At 50.3% G+C, this 22,754-nt stretch overlaps 2 protein-coding genes across 3 annotated transcripts; both read left to right on the top strand.

The window, feature by feature from the left end:
- The first annotated feature begins 324 nt into the window (after positions 1 to 324).
- On the top strand, positions 325 to 4,398 carry LOC120711187 (molybdate-anion transporter-like). Of its 2 annotated transcripts, XM_039996643.1 has the most exons (10): positions 325 to 682; positions 771 to 915; positions 1,689 to 1,857; positions 1,944 to 2,199; positions 2,741 to 2,829; positions 2,963 to 3,145; positions 3,553 to 3,638; positions 3,718 to 3,802; positions 3,888 to 4,048; positions 4,165 to 4,398. In XM_039996643.1, exons 1-9 carry the CDS (start codon positions 466 to 468, stop codon positions 4,020 to 4,022), a joined length of 1,365 nt encoding a protein of 454 aa, XP_039852577.1. In that variant the 5' UTR covers positions 325 to 465; the 3' UTR covers positions 4,023 to 4,048; positions 4,165 to 4,398. The 2 variants fall into 2 exon arrangements, with proteins under 2 accessions (XP_039852577.1, XP_039852576.1); XM_039996642.1 differs by having other exon boundaries at positions 3,888 to 4,398.
- Positions 4,399 to 14,291: 9,893 nt separating this feature from the next.
- LOC120639299 (molybdate-anion transporter-like) lies at positions 14,292 to 17,100 on the top strand. Its single transcript, XM_039915268.1, has 5 exons — positions 14,292 to 14,295; positions 14,432 to 14,739; positions 14,826 to 15,081; positions 15,623 to 15,711; positions 15,845 to 17,100. Exons 1-5 carry the CDS (start codon positions 14,292 to 14,294, stop codon positions 16,079 to 16,081), a joined length of 894 nt encoding a protein of 297 aa, XP_039771202.1. The 3' UTR covers positions 16,082 to 17,100.
- The last annotated feature ends 5,654 nt before the right edge of the window (positions 17,101 to 22,754 follow it).

Below are 22,754 nucleotides of genomic sequence, written 5' to 3'. Positions count from 1 at the left end.
TACCAAGAAATGTTTTTATGGTTTTATATAAATTAGAAAAAAATTTGGTTAAAAAAATATATTAAAATATTTAATAGATGAAAGAGGGTGTTAGATAGATAATTGTAGTTATTAGCTTAAGCTTTTTTATATTTATTTTAATTAGCCCGTGATAATTGGAGCTATGAGAAAGTGATTTTTTTTTAGAGTCGGAGAAAGTGATTTAGTTAAGAAACCTGGTCTATCTACGAATATGGGCCGAGAATTCAAAATCTGGCACAAGCCCATCAATAATCTTGGCCCAAGGAGCCCAACTTCTCATAGCTCGCCCCACTCCCACCATAGTTCCTCTCCCCGTCTCCCCCCGTCTATCTCGTCGGCGATGCCCACCACTCCGCCGTCCGGCCCCACCCGGCGCCCCCCGCCTCCGACTACTGCCTCTGCCTGCGACCCAGCCGCGGATCCCGAGGAGGCGGAGCCCCGGCGATGGGGGTGGTGATCGAGCGGGAGGAGTGGGCGCTCACCCCGCTCGCCTACCCGCTGCTCTCCGTCGCGGGCCTCGCCGCCGTGCTCCTCCTCCCTTACTTCTCCGCGAGGCCCGCGGCGCACGCGGCCGGGCCCTCCCCTTCGCCCTTCGACTCGGGCGCCGGCCCCTTCCTCCGGTTCCGCCGCGCCTTCCTCCTCCTCTTCGCCCTCGCGTCCGGTGAGCAGCTACCGCGCCGCCCTCCGGTATCCTGGCCTTCTGTCGTGCCGAGCCTAATGGCGTGGTGCTGGTTGTTGTTGTCGTGCAGTGGTCGAGGGGATCCAGTCCGTGTTCGGGGAGGATGAGTTCGTGCGCTGTGGGCTTGGCAGGGACCAGATGGCCGCGCGCCTTGCCGCTACCGCTGCAGCTGCGCTATTCCCCGGTGCCATTTCTGGCGTCATCTCCGAGAAAATGTAAGCTTTGGGGACGAATGATTTTGCTGATTTTTTTTCAGGACGACGAGTTTTCATTTAGAGTTTAAGAGCTTGAGTTTAATTTAGGTGGTGTAGCATTTTGCACAGCTAGTTCAATTACCCCCATATTGGTTGGTGTGATATAGTAATGCGAACCAAAACGATATTTACCTCATTCCGGTGTTTAAACAGAGAAACTTACTAACTTGGTGCTGTTATCAGTGTCAGTTTTTGGTATGAAGCCAGGCCGTGAATATTAGGTGCATATTCTATTTACAAACGTTTGGTTGAACTAGTTCCTGTCAGCTGATCACTGTAGTCTAGAGATCTGTTCATGGTCTTGTGAATTGCCATTTTGTGTTGGGGAGTGATTGGCAACCGATATCTGCACCTGTATCTCTGAATCCAGCAGTGGCATATGTTTCCTGGTATACCACCTAGTTCACTAGCTATTAATTTTATGTATCATAAGGCCTCATGTGTCCACTAAAACTATGGGTACATAAAATTGTTCTGGGTACAGCATAAAAATCCTGAAGTCATAAACCTAGGCGGATGCCTCATTATGATGTTTGGATGATATATAGGTCAGGTAGGATTTGTGGGGAATAATATACACCTTGGCATACTTAAGTTTGTGTGTTTGTAGATTCGTTTTCCCTGTCAGCTGCACTTAATCCTTTGGTCCAGCAGTTACTGTCATGTAATACAGATATCTATGCTTTTTGTCCTTCCAATAGCCGCTATAACAATTCTTCCTCTGATGTTTATAGAGGACCACGGAGGGTTTGCATATTTTACTGGGTACTTCAGCTTGCAGTTGGTACCTTAAAGAGTTTCAGTGCGCTTCGTTGTGCATGGATCAACAATTTCATTCTGGCTCTTGCCTCTTTGGCGTTCTCTTTCTGTTTTGAGACATGGCTTGTGGTGGAGCATGAGAAGGTTTGTGTGTTTGAAACGCTGTGTGCTATTACTGAGTTATTTATGTTTTACGAGTTATTAATTGCTTTACCCTGCCTTTTTTTCAGCAAGACCAGAAGCAAGATTTGCTGTTTGATACCTTCTGGCTGATGACATTCTTTGAATCAGTGTCCCTAATTGGAAGTCAAGAAATCACAAATGTAATGGTTAGTAATGATGACAGTGGCTTCTTGCTTCCCTATGCATTTGCAGCCACACTATCAGTAGTTGGGATTCTGTATATCAGAAATGCATCAAGTACCACTCAGCATGCATCTGCCATTGGGAGCTACCAAAAATCATTTTTTGCTCATGTCCTCAGAGGTGAGTGGTGAGTCATCTTGCTTGCTTCAGTGCTTTCTTTCTCATTTCTGTTGATGCAGCTCTATTTCTATTTGATAAATAAGGTCATGAATATCTAGATGATGTGACTAAGAAATATAAGCTGCCCAATGTTTGATGGCATTGTACTTGAAACTTTTGAGCTTTCTGTACTAGACTTTACGATATCATCATATCGCATATGCAGTTCTGTAACCTTTTAAAGATATTGCCATTGACTTGGTGAATATTGCCAATGAATATTTTATAGCATCAGATATAGTTGTAAATAAATATGATCCAATACTCTATTGGTGCACAGCTACATACTTATGGGTTTGTCGAAATAAATTTAGCATATCGGGAATTGCGTTAGTCAATTTATAAGAGCTTTCTGTGATATGAAAAATGTATCAAGGGATGCAGCCTTTCCATCTCTCACAATATGAACTAGCAAATCATGATTGTTACTTCAGTTGCAGGTCAAGTTTTTCACTGCTTACATGTTCCATTAAAATTTCTGACCGCAATCATTGTGTTTCAGACAAAAGAGTACTGATCCTGGTCTTAGCTCAAGCAAGCATCCATTTTGCTGTCTCAGCCTTTTGGTTTCTCTGGGCACCAACCATAGTGGTATTAGTCTGTACTGATGTTCTTTTCCTGCTAGTTTTCTCCCTGCTGTTCTGTGTGATTTGTTTTCCCAGAAACTGTAGGCTGAAGCTGTGCTATCGTAGTCAACTACTCATAGATCTGTTGATTGGCACAGGCTGACGGAAGGTATGCTCAACTGTCAGTAATTTACCCCTGTTTCTTGGCATCAAGAATGCTTGGAAGCGCTAGTTTTCCATGGTTTTATGGAGCCACAGCTCCTTTCCAGAATGAGGACAGCCTGACAATAGCTTTCATTGGTGCTGGACTTGCATTGTCTATTGTAGCTTATGATTACCAGGTATGCCACAATATCTCTAAGAAGTGTTGTTGTACTTAAGTTTGTTGTTAGTGGCAAGGTCTCTTGACCAAACATAGGAGAGAGGGGGAGATAAGGGCATCCAATAATTGCTGAGTTATTTTATCTGGGCCCACAACTTGGTGATTTTGTCTTGTTCCTCTAGAGGATCCATAGCAGCAGGAGCGTCAGGCTAGCTCTGAATACCAGATGTTAGGGGCAAGGCGCAGCGAGGGTGAGGGAGTCCAAGTTACCTATTAAATTGGTTGTTTATAGATAGAAATCCAATCTAATTACAGTTCATCGCAAGACTCATAATACTATTGTTCCTAACCTGCCACGTGCCACCTGTTGCTATTTCTTATTTCACCGATGGATCCTGCCAACCATAACATTTGTCCTTTGAACAGGAGATTGGAACATTGGTGATACTGTTCTGCATCTTCCATGCATCTGTAGGATTTATTTTACCTTCACTAGCGAGATTGAGAACAATGTGAGTTGCTGGTCCAAGTACAATCGAGTTTAAGTTACTTACACACTACGTTCTGTTTACAAAACTGGCATCACTGCAGGTACCTGCCAAATGAGCTGCGTGGGGGCATGATGAGCTTTTCGCTGTCATTAGCAAATGCTGCTATCTTTGTTTTCCTACTACAGGTAACCATCTGGGGTCCTTATCAGTGAAGATTTTCTGTGCCCAGATGTCCACGCAGTGGTGACAGCCATTCCTTTCCCCCTGCAGGACACCCACCCTCGAAGCATTGCAAATTCAACCATTCTGGGTCTTGCATCCTGCGGCCTGTTAGGAGCTGGGGGTTGCATTCACATGCTGAGGCGGTGGAGGAAGCACACTCGCCAGAATGGCCGGAGCTTGTAGGCGCTCCGGGGCATCCAAGACTACAGGCACGCATACAGCTTACAGGCGATTTTGTAGCATGCTAGTACCTCACATTTTCGTCAACTCCCCCCCACGTCTGGAAACTGATGTTAACACCATTGGTCGGTGATCGCTTGTGCAGCGCATGGGAAGGTAGGTGCAGGACATGGTTTTGTGTTCAGAAGATAATGGTTCCATTTGACGGTCGACGCTCACACATTATGTATACTTTTGATGTAGCCAGAAAGTTTTCTTTCAATATACCGTGACTGGTGATGTAAATTTTGCTTTGACAGTACATTTTTGGTGCATTGTAAATACCAAATCGTTCTTCGCTTTTTGAGGGGAAAAAAATAAAGAAATGCTGTTCATTTTTGGTCCGCCATCGCCAGTAATACGTTGCTTATGTATATATAAACTTAAGAAATGCGAGCACCTTATTTTGCGACACAGTAATAAGAAGCTGTTTGTTCGCGTTGCAATAGCTTCAGATCGCTCTGCCGTCGCTGCAGGCTGTAAAACAGCTAGATATCAAGCCCCTGCGGTTTCCCTTGAGCCTGACGAGTAAGACGACTCATGAAAGTCATCGTATGTGGGCCTCGAATGCCCGATCAGACGCCGCCGCGTTCAGGCCTGCTCCTGCATCCTCCAGCTTCTTCTTCCTCGCCGAGCCCTCGTAAGCAGCTATCACCGTGCCGTGTATGAACATGAACCTGAACAGCTGCCATGCATGCCGATGACAGCCGCGGCAGGTTTTTCTTTTTCCTCGGACGGCGCCCCGGCCTGGTGGCGAGCTTCTGCCGCCGCCAGTCAGTCAGCGCGGCGTGTGTGGGAGAGAAAAAACATCGACCAGCCATTCCCTGATGGTGACGGCGAGGAACGCCGTGATCGCGCCGCCTCTTATCCCTCCGGAGGCCCGGCCAACGTGCGAGTCCGCAACCGCGCTTCACCCTCCCCAACCATGGCGACCGGCCGCACCTGCCGCGCCCTTCCGGCTTTCGAAGCCCTGCCGGCCTGCCCTGAGCTCGGCGAGGCAGCCTGACTCACTGGATCCACCCGATCTGAGCCGCACGATGCCGATCAGACGGGCCTCAGGGACCCAAGGGGTGAACGGTACGCCCGGTCGGCATCCGAAACACCGGCCACCCCCAGAGCCGCAACAGACGCCGCCTCCAATTCACGCCGCGGCTCGCCGGAGCTCCTACGCGCTCAGGCCATGGCTACCTTTCCTCAAGCTCCCGCAGCGCCTTGCACCGGCACTCCAGCTCCCGGCAGCACACGTCCTTGAGTGCATTCCACAGCGGGAGCGGGAGCAGGGGTGCGACGCCGGCGCAGGCCCGTGCCCGGCCGGCCGCGTGCCCGCGTACCAGCGGTAGCCCGGGAGCGGGCCAAGGCCGGCAGTAGCAGCTGGCGGTGGCGGCGGCGAGCGTGACGGCCGACGAGAGGAGGAAGCGCCGGCAGCTGAACACCAACTTATGCATCTTCAGGTTGATCAGACTTTCAGAAGGCTCAGCTCGCCCCTAGCCTGGGCGGTGCTTGCAGATGCACGCGGCATTGAGCCATCGAGAACCAGCCCCGCTGGAGGTTGGGCGCGGGCGCGGCTCGCGCCGCGGTGGCCATCATCGCCGGCGGACCGGGTGAGCATCAAGCCCCGCTGCTTCCCCTGAGCCTGGCGAGGAAGACGACTCATGAACCTTGCCAAATCTGGGCCGTCGATGTCTGATCGGACGGAGCTAACGTGCCCAGGGGGTGGACGGTGTTTCAAATACCGTCCACCCCGGACCGTATTTCGAATACCGACCGCACCCGCCGTCCCGACCACCGCGTGCACGCCATGGCGCCGCCGCGTCCAGGCCGCCTCCCGCATCCTCCAGCTTCCTCGCAGAGCTCTCGCACCCAGCTCGCCGTGCTGGACATGACTACGCGAGGACGCGCAGAGCCCAGCTCCCGCGTGAAACCTGAACAGCTGCCATGACAGCCCAGCCGTGCCGCCGGTGAGCTGCTTCCGCCGCGCCGCCGTCCCTCCCAGAGTCCCAGTTGATGGCGAGAAACTCGGCCTCCGTTCCACGTCGTGTGCATCCCAGCCATGAGTGGCGTAGCTATCTCAACAGCCTAGAGTCGCCGCGCACGGCGTGTGCGTGGTCACCCTCCCCATCCATGGCTTGCATGGCCACCGCCCTGCCGCGCCCTTCCGGCGGCGTTCGAATCAAGCGAGGAGCCGGCGGCCGTGCGGACGCAGCCCTCTCTCTTGCGAACGTCTCGTCGTCACGCGTGCGTGCAGCCGTGCGGCTCCGCCGCGGACGCTTCCGTCTCCGGCGGAGCGTCAGGCCCGCAGCGTCCGAGCTCGACGAAGCAGCCGACTCCCCGAATCCACCCGATTTTAGCCGTACGAAGCCGATCGGACGGGCCTCATGAAGCCCAGGGGTGGACGGTATTTCAAATACCGTCCACCCGGTCGGTATCCGAAACACCGTCCACCCCCGGGATCGCAGTGGGCGCCGCCTCCTGTTCGCGCCGCGGCACGCCAGAGTTCCCCCGCTCTCAGACCTTTCCTACCTTCCCTCGCCTTCGTCCTGACGGCCTGGCATCCGCCGCCGCCGCCGCACGGACGAACACGCGTTTGAGACGACGACCACCCCGGCCTGGGGGTGAACAAAAGCATGCCGGCCGACGCTTGGTGCCATGCCTCCGCCGGAGCGTCGCGCGTTCCGGCGGGCGGGCTCCATTCCTTGTTCTTGAACCTCGCGCCTGTCCCGGCGCTTAGCTGCCGCTGCAGGAAGCCTGGCTGCAAGCCTGCAATAGCTGAAAATTGCAGTGCATTTGGCTGAATTTCAGGACCTCTGTTCACATCGACACGCGCTGCTTCTCTGAAGATCACAAGCAGAGGAGTATGGGAAGGAAGTGGTAGCAGACGCCTTCTCTGGATCGATCACCCGGGCTTGAATCTGAATCCAACCCACCACGGTGTGCACGTACGTTTCTAAATCTGAATCCCTGCTGCCTCTGCTGGCGTTGAATCAGGCTGCAGATGATGCCTTCAAAGTGAGCTACTGCCGCCTCTGTTTCGCTTTGCTTTGCTTAGTTTTAGAGTCTTCTCAGAACGTCTGTTCACAAACTGATTATCTGACTGACGATGCAATTGCAATCTATGGAGTAGGAGTGCAGTGCTGCAGTTGCAGATCGTCTTCGGTTCTACTCGACAGTACGAATGCCGGAATGCGAGTCCTTGCGACCCTGACGCTTGGTGTTCTGACGTGATCTCGGTGTCTCGAAATCCATTCCAAGGCAACATTCCATTCGGCTGCTAAATCGAAGCTAGACGAGAGAAATCCTGCATATCATTCTCTCTCAGCTAGCTCCCGAGCTCGCTCCCGGGCGGCGCTATGCATATGCGCAAGGCATGGAGGACCAGCCCCGCCGGAGATCGACGGACTCGTCTCGGCTCGCGGCGCCGCCAGCGACGTCTTCGCCGGCGGACCGGGTGAGCATCAAGCAAGCCTGAATGCTGGCGGACCCTGCTCTCCCTGAAGCCTGAATGCCTGACGAGGAAGACGACTCCTGACGCTTGCCAAATCTGTGCCGTCAATATCTGATCGGACGGAGCTAACGTACCCAGGGGTGGACGGTATTTCAAATACCGTCCACCCCGGACGGTATTTGGAACACCGACCACACCCGGGGTCACTGCCAAGTCCCAACCAACCGACGCGCGCACGCCGTGGCGCCGCCGCGTTGAGGCCGCCTCCAGCTTCCCGGCGGAGCCCTCGCGACCAGCTTGCCGTGCTGAACATGCTAGCCCTCCCAGCTGGTCGCGAGAAACGAAGCCTCCGCTGCACGCCGTGTGCCTGCCATCAGCGGCACGAGCGCGTGTGGGCGACACCGTGCCGCGCCACCGCCGGGCAATGCTGCTCCGCCACCCCATTCCTCTTCTCCTTGCTGCGCCTTGGACAGCTTGCAATAGCGCCTTCAACCCTCTGGTTCTGGGCTCTACCGTGCCGTCGGCGGCCAGGCGTAGTCACCCTGCCCATCCATGGCATGGCCACCGCCCTGCCGCGCTTTCCGGCGTTCGAATCAGGCGAGGCGCCGATGGACGTTCGGACGCAGCCCTCATTGAGCGAACGTCCCGTCGTTCGGCCGTGTCGGAGATCACCGGAATTCCGATCGCCGGTGAGCTCCTGAGAACGCACGCAAGAACACAGTGGACACAGGTGTTTTGGTGCTGCAAAATGCGGCAGCGTTTTCTGTTGTATTGCCTAGGAATTTAAAGAAACAATAAAGCAAACGTGGGAGCTAATCTCCCGGAATGTGCGGTGAGCACGTCGCTAACTGACCGCGCCATCCCGCAGCCTCCGCACCACCGCACGACGTCCCTAGGACTCGGACGCGCCCCGCACGAACGCAGCGTGCGTCAGGCTCACGTAGCATGCACCAGAACGTGCAGCTAATAGCTAAAATTAGTAAAAGAACCAACTAACTAAAGCTATGTACATGATGGTGATCGATTGAGGGTTAATTTCAACATTTTCCCCCCTAAGCCTTGATCAGATCACCTGGAATATCCTTGACGCCGATCCTGACGCGCAACTCCTGAAAGCGGACGCGCCCGAGCGCCTTGGTGAGGACGTCCGCGAGCTGCATCTTTGTCTCGATGTAGTCGATGATGACCCTGCCCCGTTCGATGCACTCCCTGATGTAGTGGTAGCGCACGTCGATGTGCTTCGAACGGTCATGGAACACCGGGTTCTTGGTGAGGGCGATAGCAGACATGTTGTCCACCATGATCTCCGGCACTGCAAGCTCCAGCCCGACGAGGTCGCCGAGGAGACGAGCAAGCCAGACGCCCTGGCATGCGGCGACAGCCGCCGCGATGTACTCTGCCTCACATGAGGACAGAGCAACGACCTTTTGCTTGGTTGATTGCCAAGTGATCGGACTGTCTCCGAGGAAGAAGATGACGCCGCATGTGCTCTTCCGGGAATCGATGTCCCCGGCCATGTCGGCGTCGCTGTAGCCGATTAGCTTCAGTGCATCGCCCTTCTTTCTCCTATAGTGCAGCCCATAGCCGCGTGTTCCAGCGAGATACCGAAGTACTCGCTTCACCGCGGCCAGATGCTCCTCATGTGGCGACTCCATGAACCGGCTTAGGTACCCCACCGCGTAGGCGAGGTCCGGCCGGGTGTGCACCAGATACCGGAGTCCACCAATGATCCACCTATACTCCGCGGCGTTGACGGCTGGAGTGATACTCTCCTTGCTCAGCTTGAGGCGGGACTCCATGGGCGCCAAGGCAGGGTTGCAGTCCTGCATCCCGCCGCGCTCCAGAAGCTTGTCGGCGTAGACGGCTTGACGGAGCGTGATGCCGTTGTCGCTCTGGTGGACCTCGATGCCGAGATAGTAGGAGAGAAGACCAAGATCGCTCATGCAGAAAACTTCCCGCATCTCGGCCTTGAACTGGTGGATGTTGATGTTGCTGCCCCCAGTTATCACTAGATCGTCGACGTAGACTCCGACGATGAGCCGGTGCTCACCCTGTACACATGTGTACACATCGTGCTCTGAGCTGCTCCTCTGGAAGCCAAGTGCCAACATGGTGGCGTCGAACTTGGCATTCCAGGCCCTGGGTGTCTGCTTGAGGCCGTACAGTGCCTTACGCAGGCGCAAGACCTTGAGCTCGGCGCCCTTGATGACGTAGCCGGGCGGCTGCACGACGTAGACCTCCTCCTTGAGCTCGCCATTGAGGAACGCGCTCTTCACGTCCATGTGATGGACCTCCCAGCCTTGGTGCGCCGCCACAGCCAGCATCAGGCGTACAGACTCCATGCGCGCCACGGGGGCAAACACTTCGTCGTAGTCGACGCCGGCGCGCTGGGCGTACCCCTTAGCCACCAGCCGCGCCTTATGCCGGACGATGTCCCCGTGCTCGTCACGCTTCACCTTGTAGACCCACTTGAGGCCGATGGGGCGGAGCCCCGTCGGGAGCTCGACAAGCTCCCAGGTGGCGTTGTCGGTGATGGTCGTCATCTCCTCTGTCATGGCGGCTCTCCAGCACGGCTCGTGCTCTGCTGCGGCGAACGTGGCTGGCTCCTCCGCGGAGGTGAAGTGGAGCTCGACGTCGAGGTTCCGCGTGGCCAGCCCGGGCGGCGTGGTTCTGGCGCCGATGATGTTGTCGATGGCGCAAAACCGCAGTGGGGCGTCGTCATGGTCATCATCCAGGTCCATCTCGTCGTCCGGTGGAGGGGAGATGAACTGGACTGGTGTGGCCGGAGCATCGTGTTCAGGCGTGGCCGGAGCGTCGTGTTCAGGCATGGCCGGAGCGTCGTGTTCAGGCGTTGCAGGAACGTCGGCTGGAGACGGGGTGCGCGGAGTTGCACTCCCGTGCTCTATTGTTGGCGCCACCGGGATGTACTCCTCCGTGTACTCGATGGTGAAGGTCCCCGTGTCGGAGGCCTCTGCGCCATCGTCCTTCCACTTCCACGCCCCGGCCTCGTCGAAGACAGCGTCCCTGGAGATGACGACACGCTCGGCGTTGGGGTCGTAGAAGCGGTACGCCTTGGATCCGCTCTCGTAGCCGATGAAGATCATCAGACTGCTGCGATCCTCCAGCTTCTTTAGCCCTGGGCGTTTGTTCTTGACGTGGCCGATGCACCCAAAGGTCCTGAAGTAGTGGACATGTGGTCGCTCTCCGTGCCAGGCTTCAAACGGCGTCTTGCCGTCGAGCGCATGCGTCGGCGCTCTGTTCAGGATGTGCATAGCGGTGGTGACGGCTTCCCCCCAGAAGTATCCAGGCAGGTTCTTGGCTTTGAGCATGCAGCGCGCCATGGCCACGACACTCTGGTTCCGGCGTTCCACCACCCCATTCTGCTGCGGGGAATAAGGAGCGGTGAGCTGCCGGTGCACGCCGCGCTCCGCACAATACCTGCCAAACTCAACAGAGGTGAATTCCCCCCCACGATCAGTGCGGAGGACCTTCAACTTCCGCCCAGTCTCCACCTCAACGCCGGCCTGGAAGTTCTTGATCGCAGACGCGGCGTGATCCTTGCTTGGCAGCAACACCAGCCACATGTAGCGACTGAGACCGTCGACGAGCAGCAAGAAGTACTTGTTGCCGCTCGGAGTTGTGGGAGAGATGGGTCCATAGAGGTCCCCGTGGACGAGGTCGAGGAGGCTGATCGCGCGTCGGTGTGCTTGCTCGGGGAAGGGGCTGCGGCGATGATTGCCGGCGAGGCAGGCGTCACAGACTTGTTCGATCTGCTCCAACGGCGGCAAGCCGCGCACCATGCCATGGTGAGCGAGACGGCGCAGCGACTGGAAGCTGACGTGGCCATATCGGGAGTGCCAGCGCCAGGCTGTCTCGGTGCTCCGGGCGGAGAGGCACACCGGACGCCCGGTGTTGAGCTCTAGCAAGTAGAGGCGCGTGGGTGAGCGCTTCACCCGCGTCAGCAGTTTCCCCCCGGGTTCGTGGATGCTGAGGACGCCGGCGTCGAGGACGATGCGACAGCCGGCCTCCTCCAGTTGACCGAGGCTGATGATGTTTGCCTGCAGCCTCGGGATGAAGTAGACGCCAGTGAGGGCGCGGTGCTCTCCATTCTTGCAGTTGAAGACGACGGAGCCGCACCCCTCGATAGCCACCACAGATCCGTCACCGAAATGGACGGTTCCATGGATGTTGACGTCGAGCTCGGAGAAGGCGCTCCTCTCCCCGGTCATGTGGTTCGTGGCCCCAGTATCCAGAGCCCATCGGTGGGGATTCGGATCTGTGTGAGGGCCAAGATGGGCGAAGACGCGCTCCTTGTTGAGGTCGATGCGGCAGCGTGACGGCGGCGGCGTCGGAGAGGTAGAGTGGCCGGCCGCAGCGACGACAGAGGCATGGGCCATTAGTAAGCTGGACTCGTCTTCCTCACCTTGGGCCAGATTGGCCTGCTCCTTCTTGGGCTTGTTGGGGCAATAGCGAGACCAATGCCCAACTTTGTCGCACTTGAAGCAGGGGGTGCTCGGCGGCTTGTTGGGGTCCCGCGTCGCCCCTCCGCCGCCGCCGGGGTTTGCCGCCGCCGCGACCGCGTCGGGTCTTGCCGGGCTTCTTGCCGCCGGTGTTGGAGCCGCTGCCCCCGTCGTCCCCGCGAATCTTGAGCCTTGCAAGCCATTCCTTCTCACTGAGAAGTAGCCTGCCCTGCTTGTCGTAGGTTGGGTCCGCCGGAGATGTCGCCGGCGAGGCCTTCTTCTTCCTGCGTTCCTCCACTTGACGTAGTCGCCCCACCACCTCCTCAATGCTCATGGTGTCGACGTCGAGGAGGGTTTCGATGGCGATGGCGACCTGCGATAGGTGGTCGGGAACGACCTCGAGCATCTTCGTCACGACCTCAGCGTCGGTGAGGTTCCAGCCGAGGATGCGCACTTGGTTGGCGAGCCTGACGATGCGCATGGAGAAGTCGTCGATGCTCTCGCCGGCCTTGAAGGCGATGTCATTGAACTCCTTCAAGAGCTGCTTGGCGTTGGCGTCGCGGATGCGCTGGATGCCGCCGCGGATAGTCTTCACCGCCTCCCACGCCGAGCACGCAGTCCGCTTGCGCGCGAGGGAGCCGAGCATGTCGGCGGGGACGGCGAGCAGTATGGCGGCGAGCGCGAGGCGATCCTCGCGGTACTCGATGACTTCGTCTTCCTCCGGCTCGACGGCATGCCATATGCCCTGCGCCTGCATGTTCACGCGCATCAACAACACCCATTCCTGGTAGTTGGTGCGCATGAGCATAGGGTACTGCACGGAGCCGCCGCCGCCTTCCTTGATGCGCTCGATGATGACTTCGCCGCGATGACGTCCGCGGCGCGGCGCTGGAGATGGCGAGGCTCGGCGGCGCGGTGGCGGGGATGGCGAGCGCCCGCCGATCACCAGCGCAGACGCGGCCGACATGGTCGCCGAGAACATAACCGCTCTGGTACCAAATGTCGGAGATCACCGGAATTCCGATCGCCGGTGAGCTCCAGAGAACGCACGCAAGAACACAGTGGACACAGGTGTTTTTGGTGCTGCAAAATGCGGCAGCGTTTTCTGTTGTATTACCTAGGAATTTAAAGAAACAACAAAGCAAACGTGGGAGCTAATCTCCCGGAACGTGCGGTGAGCACGTCGCTAACTGACCGCACCATCCCGCAGCCTCCGCACCACCGCACGACGTCCCTAGGACTCGGACGCGCCCCGCACGAAAGCAGCATGCGTCAGGCTCACGTAGCATGCACCAGAACGTGCAGCTAATAGCTAAAATTAGTAAAAGAACCAACTAACTAAAGCTATGTACATGATGGTGATCGATTGAGGGTTAATTTCAACAGGCCGCGGGTGCCAGGCCTGGGGCTCCGCTGCGGAATCCTCCGTCTTCGGCTCCAGGTACGGTGTGCCCGAGCCGGCGGAGCACCACGCCCCCGGTGTCCGAGCTAGGCGATGCAGCCCCGCCTGGTCAAGTTTTGAAGTGCTTACATGTTCCATTAAAAATTCTGACAGCAGTCATTGTGTTTCAGACAAAAGAGTACTGATCCTGGTCTTAGCTCAAGCAAGCATCCATTTTGCTCTTTCAGCCTTCTGGTTTCTCTGGGCACCAACCATAGTGGTATTGTATGTATTTATGTTCTTTTCCTGCTAGTTTTCTCCCAGTTGTTCTGTGTGATTGGTGTTCCCAGAAACTCTAGGCTGAAGCTGTGCTATCGTAACTCAACTACTCATAGATCTGTTGATTGGCACAGGCTGACGGAAGGTATGCTCAACTGTCAGTAATTTACCCCTGTTTCTTGGCATCAAGAATGCTCGGAAGCGCTGGTTTTCCATGGTTTCATGGAGCCACAGCTCCTTTTCAGAATGAGAACAGCCTGACAATAGCTTACATTGGTGCTGGACTCGCATTGTCTATTGTAGCTTATAATTACCAGGTATGCCACAATATCTCAAAGGCAACATTTAGGTATGCCACAACATCCGGTGTTTAAACAGAGAAACTTACTAACTTGGTGCTGTTATCAGTGTCAGTTTTTGGTATGAAGCCAGGCCGTGAATATTAGGTGCATATTCTATTTACAAACGTTTGGTTGAACTAGTTCCTCTCAGCTGATCACTGTAGTCTAGAGATCTGTTCATGGTCTTGTGAATTGCCATTTTGTGTTGGGGAGTGATTGGCAACCGATATCTGCACCTGTATCTCTGAATCCAGCAGTCCATATGTTTCCTGGTATACCACCTAGCTATTAATTTTATGTATCATAAGGCCTCATGTGTCCACTAAAACTATGGGTACATAAAATTGTTCTGGGTACAGCATAAAAATCCTGAAGTCATAAACCTAGGCGGATGCCTCATTATGATGTTTGGATGATATATAGGTCAGGTAGGATTTGTGGGGAATAATATACACCTTGGCATACTTAAGTTTGTGTGTTTGTAGATTCGTTTTCCCTGTCAGCTGCACTTAATCCTTTGGTCCAGCAGTTACTGTCATGTAATACAGATATCTATGCTTTTTGTCCTTCCAATAGCCGCTATAACAATTCTTCCTCTGATGTTTATAGAGGACCACGGAGGGTTTGCATATTTTACTGGGTACTTCAGCTTGCAGTTGGTACCTTAAAGAGTTTCAGTGCGCTTCGTTGTGCATGGATCAACAATTTCATTCTGGCTCTTGCCTCTTTGGCGTTCTCTTTCTGTTTTGAGACATGGCTTGTGGTGGAGCATGAGAAGGTTTGTGTGTTTGAAACGCTGTGTGCTATTACTGAGTTATTTATGTTTTACGAGTTATTAATTGCTTTACCCTGCCTTTTTTTCAGCAAGACCAGAAGCAAGATTTGCTGTTTGATACCTTCTGGCTGATGACATTCTTTGAATCAGTGTCCCTAATTGGAAGTCAAGAAATCACAAATGTAATGGTTAGTAATGATGACAGTGGCTTCTTGCTTCCCTATGCATTTGCAGCCACACTATCAGTAGTTGGGATTCTATATATCAGAAATGCATCAAGTACCACTCAGCATGCATCTGCCATTGGGAACTACCAAAAAACATTTTTTGCTCTCGTCCTCAGAGGTGAGTGGTGAGTCATCTTGCTTGCTTCAGTGCTTTCTTTCTCATTTCTGTTGATGCAGCTCTATTTCTATTTGATAAATAAGGTCATGAATATTTAGATGATGTGACTAAGAAATATAAGCTGCTCAATGTTTGATGGCATTGTACTTGAAACTTTTGAGCTTTCTGTACTAGACTTTACGATATCATCATATCGCATATGCAGTTCTGTAACCTTTTAAAGATATTGCCATTGACTTGGTGAATATTGCCAATGAATATTTTATAGCATCAGATATAGTTGTAAATAAATATGATCCAATACTCTATTGGTGCACAGCTACATACTTATGGGTTTGTCGAAATAAATTTAGCATATCGGGAATTGCGTTAGTCAATTTATAAGAGCTTTCTGTGATATGAAAAATGTATCAAGGGATGCAGCCTTTCCATCTCTCACAATATGAACTAGCAAATCATGATTGTTACTTCAGTTGCAGGTCAAGTTTTTCACTGCTTACATGTTCCATTAAAATTTCTGACCGCAATCATTGTGTTTCAGACAGAAGAGTACTGATCCTGGTCTTAGCTCAAGCAAGCATCCATTTTGCTGTCTCATCCTTTTGGTTTCTCTGGGCACCAACCATAGTGGTATTAGTCTGTACTGATGTTCTTTTCATGCTAGTTTTCTCCCTGCTGTTCTGTGTGATTTGTTTTCCCAGAAACTGTAGGCTGAAGCTGTGCTATCGTAGTCAACTACTCATAGATCTGTTGATTGGCACAGGCTGACGGAAGGTATGCTCAACTGTCAGTAATTTACCCCTGTTTCTTGGCATCAAGAATGCTCGGAAGCGCTGGTTTTCCATGGTTTCATGGAGCCACAGCTCCTTTTCAGAATGAGAACAGCCTGACAATAGCTTACATTGGTGCTGGACTCGCATTGTCTATTGTAGCTTTTGATTACCAGGTATGCCACAATATCTCAAAGGCTACATTTAGGTATGCCACAATTTTGGTTTGACAGTACATTTTTTGTGCCTTGTAAATGCCAATTTGTTCTTGGCCTTTTTTTTGTGCCAGTAATACAATGCTTGGATAGGCTTAAGACGTGTGAGCACCTTATTTTTGTCAGAGTGACACCCCTATGTTAATAATAATAATAATAATGAATCCAAAGCGAGCTTGCTACTGCCGCCTCTGTCTGTTTCGCTTTGCTCTGGCCTCTGGATTGGATTGGAGGACGACGGCACAACGGGCCTGGGCCTTTATTCTGACGTGGGCTCATATCTCGAAATCCATTCCAAGGCAACATTCGGCCCAGAACATGTTAGAATCGCACGGCTTCTTCCCTCTAAAACCCCGTCGTCTTCCTTGCGATCCTATAGCCTGCTCGCCTCCGTTCCAAGAACACCGGCCTCCCTCTCCTACTCCATCTCCTCCGATTAACTAGAAAGGGCTCCCAGGGTATCGCTCCTCTGTTTGGAGAGCAACATGACAGAGATGACGGGCAGCAGCGAGAGTAATCCGCATTATCCCTCCGCAAGGAAGAGGCAGAGGACCGAAGCGGACGGAGCCGCCAGCAGATTCTCTCAGGAACAAGAGCGGTAATTGTTTCTTGGACGGTGTTTTGCCGCGATTCATGGATTCTTCTTGCCAGCGTTCTGGATTTCTTGTGGCTGCTGGTATTCTTGAATCCTTGCCGGGTGCTGTTTCTTGAAATTTTTGCCGGGTTCTTGAATCCTTCCCGGGTAAGTGTTTCTTGGAAGGTGTTTTGCCGCGCTTCATGGATTCTTCTTGCTGGAGTTCTGGGTTTCTTGCTGCTGCTGGTATTCTTGAATCCTTGCCGGGTGTTGTTTCTTGAATTTTTTGCCCGGTTTCTTGAATCCTTCCCGGGTGTGGAATTCATGAGTAAGCCGCTAGCGTTCTGCTTTCCGGCATTCTGGGTTTTCGATTTCTTGCTACTTCTGGTATTTCTTGAATCAGGGTGTAGTTTCTTGACATTCTTGCCGATTTTCTTCAACCCTTGCTGGATGCTGGTTGCTGGGTGTGCAAATCAGGAGTACGCACGTGCTCTGCTTGACGCCGTTCTTGGTTCACATTTCTTGAATTTGAATGAGATGTTCCTCCTCTGCTGATATTCTTGAATCCTTGCCGGGTGCAGAAACCAGCTAATCATGTCTTCTTCCCTGCGTGCAGACAGAGCTCCGGTGCTCTTCCCGGCCAAGCAAAGGCGGCGGATAGGGGGCAAGCCAAGGTGGCGGAGGTGACAGGAAGCAGGCGACCTAAGGCGGCGGAGAAGCAAACCGCAAAGAAGATAGACAATCCTCAACCCCGCCCAAGCAAGACGCCGACGGAAAACAAGGCATGGTACGTTTACCTCTGCGTTTCTTGAAATTCCACACAAGAATGGAGGATTGCTCAGCTTCTCACAACTTGCTTACAACATAGAAAACAAGGTTTGTCAACATACATAGCAGTATACGATTATAAGAAGCTGCACAAACTTCTCTGCACTATAATAAGAGGAAGAGCACTAAATCTGAAGAAAATTAGTCGGCAAAACCTGAGTATACAAACTAGATGATTACGCTGCACTGACATAATTGTACTTTTTTTTTTGAAGTGACATAATTGCACTTTGCTTTCACCTGATGAACTGCACAACCACACAAATCAGTGCCTTGCTTCTTCGGTAGTTAATTCCATGGATGCAGCAAAAAAAAACTTGTCTTGTCAATGGGGTATTAGACCACTATTTCTAAATGATCAGCTTACTGTAAATTAACTCATCTCGCGTTCCCTGTATCTTGAACCCAGCTAACTAAATCTTCAACATTCTGTACATGCTTAGGTGCAACTTGAGTGAAAGGGCACAGTCTAGGCATATGAGAAATGATGTTCGAGCAAGGATTCGAGCAATGATACCTGGCCATACCAAAATCAGTGAGAACGGTGTCATGTTACAAGTAGCAGAAAGGATTAGACAGCTCGAGAGAGAGATTGACTCCACTGCTATTCATCTTGAGAGATTATTACAAAGCAGCGAAGGAACCGCAGGTGCTGAACTTGAGAACAACTTGAAAGATCAGAATGTCCCTTCAGCTTCCGCCAGTAGACAATCTAGCCCCATACCAGCTGGTCAGAACGGGCATGACGTGCTAAGATCTGTGCTTCCTCAACCCTCCAAGGCCAAAGGTTCGCGACTTCTGCAAATTGCATTAGAGTATCTGACAGAGCTTACAGCAGAATCCGATAAGCTGAAACAGGGATATGAGCGTCAAGTATATATTCAAGCTCCGATGATGGACACAAATTCAACTCCAAATCACAAATCCCATCTCATAACTTCAGAGTCAGCTGAATTTGGAGGCTGTGTTCGTGTTCCAAGCATGGACCCTCTGTACCAAACAGGCAGTTCACTCACCTGGCTGCTGAGTCAGATGAGGAATCAGCGCCAGAAGGTCCAGGAAAACTTTAGTTGAGACTGCAATGTTACTCGGGCAGCCAGCGCCCCCAGGAAAACTTCTCCAGTGAATGAAGACAGGCAGTAGGTCTTGTTTGCATGTTACTCATAATAGTAGTCACAAAAACAAGTTTTGTTCTTGTTCTCATGGCAATTATTCTGTTAACAAGATGCGAAACATGTATTCCCAATGCTGTTTCTGAATTTGTTCCAAATCCAACAAGACTGCGGACTCTGTAGTGTACATATTGGCAACATTTTCAGCTGTAGCACATTATCTTCTATCATAGACAACTACTGTTTGTGCTAGAATTTAGATTGCCACCAGTGTCTCTGTGTGCAGCTTTGGATTTAAATTTGGATGCATCAATTCTGAAATTATATAGTCTACCATATTTTTTTTTTGTACCAGTCAAGAGAAAAATGCAGTCAGTAAGTTAACTAATAAAATCAATTAGGCAGGAACTTTCTTTTAAAAAAGGAGGCAGACAGTCAAGGCTGCAATGTCCTGCATAGTCAGAACTCAGAACTTACAACCGTTCAGAAAGTTCTATAAGAAAAGTGAATTCTTACAGTTTCCAGTTTAGTCCCTCTGAATGAATTAGAAATTAGAACTATGATGGATGATCACGACTGATTCCATGTTAACTTGCTTCTTCAGCATAAAATGAACCGGATCGCTCCTTGGCTTAATATTAACTTAACTTCAGAGAATTCATTAATAAGTACTTCCTCCGTTCCAAAATGTAGGTCGTTTTGGTTTTTTTAGATTTATAGTATTTGCTATGCACCTAGATATAACATATGTCTAGGTACATAGCAAAATATATGAATCTAGAAAAATTAAAACGACCTACATTTTGGAACGGAGGGAGTACACTCTTTGCTCAACAAATAACTAACTCTGTAGCCCATGAACAGGATTGCTATGGTGCTACTTGGGGCACTGAAGGGAGTGTGTGCGTAGCTCACTGGTAGGGTTGCAGTCGGGCAACCTGCAGGTCGGGAGTTTGACTCCCCATTCTCCAAAAAGGCCACTCGTTATGCTATTTTCTATAGCCGGGGTTAGTGGCCTTTTCTCGACCCTTTGGAAGAGAAAAATCTTCTACCTTTCAGTCAATTCCTCGGGGAGGTCTTACCCGCAGGGGTCGAGATTTTTTTTTTTTTTACTTTGGGCACTGAACTGATGCCCGGTTAATGGAATATGATATTCCGATTTGAAAAAAGCATAAAACCCTTGGGCCCTGGGGGCAATGAGTCACCCAGCAGGTAGTAGGAGACTTGGAAAAATAGTGCCCAAATAGTCTTCTAAAACATGAAAAATGGACCAAGTGTATATGTGGTTTCCTTTTGGGTTAAATTAGTGTCATTATTTGAACATGTAAAACAGAAAGTTAGCATTTTTCTTTCTTTTTTTGTTTGCTTTATTCTTTTTTAGGGAAAGAAAGATAGGGATTTGCTTTGTCATAAAATTACTTCTGTATTTCCTACTCCCATCAAAGGCACACGCGTACAAGTTAGTAATGTAATGGACTCAGGAGAGAAAAATGAAAATTTGCAGGTACTAAGTCATGCAGAAAGTGGCAACCACTTGTTGCTTAAATTTGACCGTGCCTACCGGTGTGTAGTTGTGCATCGCCAGAAAACAGAAGAAAGCACATATGGTGCTTGCGGTTCACAACTCACAATAGTCTCAACCTGAGCCTGTCGGTCCTACAGATCTAGCAGGCAGGCTAGTGCAGGAGTAGTTTGGTATCAGTAAGAGAAATATGGACAAAAGTAAAAGATTAGCAATTTCGAGCTTTATGCGCAGTGATTGTACCCAATCCAGATGGATAGAGGGAATTTGAGAGCTGTGCAGGTCTAGAAACAAGTACCCAAGAAAAGAGAAGATAATTACACTCCGCGCAAAGATAGCTCAAAATCAGAGGAACCTAATCTACTGTAGATTGGGGAGAGAAGAAAAGGGCGCAGAGGTAGGAGGGGCGAGAAAAAACAGGAGGAAAGGAGGTAGGAGCCGAGCTGACCAGGCAAGGCAGTGGGTGACAACCGGCGCGGCTAGGGTGAACCCGACAGGCGCTGAGGGGAGATAAGGCGGCGACGCCGGCGAGGCAATTCCGAGAGGCCGGAGGGAGTCCTCTATCCCACTACAAGTATAGAGCCTGCCTGCGGTGGGTGGATGGAGCCAGGGAGGGCCTGGCTGCTCTGAAGAAGAGGCGGGGACTTGGCTGGCTAAGGATAAGCTTAAGTGGCTGTTTGCTCAGCAACTAAAGAGGTTTATCTTTAGTTTAGGGTTTGTTTAGTTCCTAAACGCAAAAACACAAAAAAAAATTGTCACATCAAATATTTCGACACATGCATGGAGTACTAAATGAAGTCTATTTACAAAACTTTTTGCATAGATGAGCTGTAAATCACTAGACGAATCTAATGAACCTACTTAATCTATGATTTGCAACAGTGATGCTACAGTAGCCATTTGCTAATTATTACTTAATCATGGATTAATTAGTATCATTAGATTTATCTCGCGATTTACAACCCATCTGTAAAAAAAAATTTATAAATAGACTTCATTTAGTATTTTAAATTGGCAAAATTCTTTCGTAAAATTTTTTGCGTTTACAGGGTATAGAACTAAACACGGCCTTAGAGTATCTGGGTTTGTAAAAGACCGCTAGCTCCTCCACGCACAGCCGCATTTCCCGCACCGCTTGACCCCTTCGCGCGTCACCACGTCAGCTCGGGAGCGCTCAGAGCACGCAGCCAATGGGTGGAGGAGTGGCGCACAGTTTTTTTTTTTTTTGAGAGAGAGATGGGTGGCGCACACAGGGTTTTAATATCCGACTGGTTGACCCAAACCGCCGACCACCGGTTTCGGTTTACCGGACCGGTTGGACTGGTTACCGGTTGGAACCGGTGGAATTTAAATTTGAATTTAAATGGCGCAGTTTAACCGGTTCGTACCGGTATACCGGCCGGTTTGCCTGGTAACCGGTCAAATTCAATTTTTTTCTTTTTTGGTTTAAATTTAAATGCCCGCAAAGTATATTAAATAAATGTTTGTATAACATATTTTAGTCTAAATGAATCATCTAACCCTCTTTTGTACTACTTTTACATTGTATTTGTATACTTTTGTATGCACGTTTTTTTGTTTAACTTCAAATCCCCGCAAAATATACTAAATGAACGAATTTTTGAGAAAATTTGACTCCATTAAATTCGTCGCACCTTAAAGTATTTTTAGGAATTTTTTGAGAATTTTTCATTTTTTTGAATTTAAATTTAAATTTTAAATTTGGGCTGGTTTAGTATCGGCCCAAACTGGAACCGGACCAGACCGGTTTGACCGGTAACCGGTCAAACTGGACCGGTTCCACCGGTTAGGTAAACCCTGGGCGCACAGGTGCAGAGCACGAGCGTGACCGCCTCTAGCCATCTCTCAATCCTCTCTCATCCTTTTCTCATTAAATGTTTGTTTCATATGCTAGGCATAGGCTTGAGTACACTAAGGTCGTACCGAGAATGCGATTAATAAAAAGTTAGGCTTAGGAAAATATAATGCTAGAATAGAGAAGAGTAAAATACATGGGCAGTTTTTAAAGTTGTCTTGAGGCCATCTAGATCTTTAAACTCTCAAAATACAATTTTAGATCTCTAAATTTGTTCGGATTGGGCACTCGGGTCTCTAAACTCTTAAGATACATCCTTAGATTCCCAAATTTGTCTTAATGTGTCATTTTGATCCCTAAACTTTTAAGATGAATTTTCATATCCTTGAAAATTGCCATTAGTTAATTGTATCAAAATGAACTATTTATTAAACTATTGTGCCGATTCATTTAGAAATCTTCCCACTAAGATCATTTTAATTATGAATTAGCTGCTTGTTAATAATCATACTCCATGGGTTAATCTAGATCATTTGATATCAACGGTGGATATGGTAGTATTCTCATTTAACATATAGAATTATCAATGCTAATCCTGAATATTTCCTACTAACTATTTATATTTTGTATGCGTTTTTAATAAATTTATTAAGATAATTTGTTCGTATTCTCAATAAAAATCAAAATAGTAATTTTATTAAATTTAAAGTAGCAAAATATTCATTAACTTAAAGCAGTAAAATAATATTTATATTAAATTAAAAATAACATTTTAAGAGTTTAGGGACCTGCATGACACAGCGGGACAAGTTTGTGAAGAAAAAAAAACATTTTGA

The sequence above is a fragment of the Panicum virgatum genome, chromosome 6K, assembly GCF_016808335.1.
Source record: "Panicum virgatum strain AP13 chromosome 6K, P.virgatum_v5, whole genome shotgun sequence".
In the NCBI taxonomy this organism is placed as follows: domain Eukaryota; kingdom Viridiplantae; phylum Streptophyta; class Magnoliopsida; order Poales; family Poaceae; genus Panicum; species Panicum virgatum.
Note: the sequence above shows the minus strand (reverse complement) of the source record. Positions and strands in the feature narration are given on the sequence as shown.

Coding starts and splice junctions, on each gene's coding strand:
- LOC120711187 (XM_039996643.1), top strand. CDS start 466: ATGGGGGTGGTGATCGAGCGGGAGGAGTGGGCGCTCACCCCGCTCGCC. Junction 916..1,688: donor GGCGTCATCTCCGAGAAAAT/GTAAGCTTTGGG, acceptor TGATGTTTATAG/AGGACCACGGAGGGTTTGCA. Junction 2,830..2,962: donor TCTGGGCACCAACCATAGTG/GTATTAGTCTGT, acceptor TGATTGGCACAG/GCTGACGGAAGGTATGCTCA.
- LOC120639299 (XM_039915268.1), top strand. Junction 14,740..14,825: donor TTGTGGTGGAGCATGAGAAG/GTTTGTGTGTTT, acceptor CCTTTTTTTCAG/CAAGACCAGAAGCAAGATTT. Junction 15,712..15,844: donor TCTGGGCACCAACCATAGTG/GTATTAGTCTGT, acceptor TGATTGGCACAG/GCTGACGGAAGGTATGCTCA.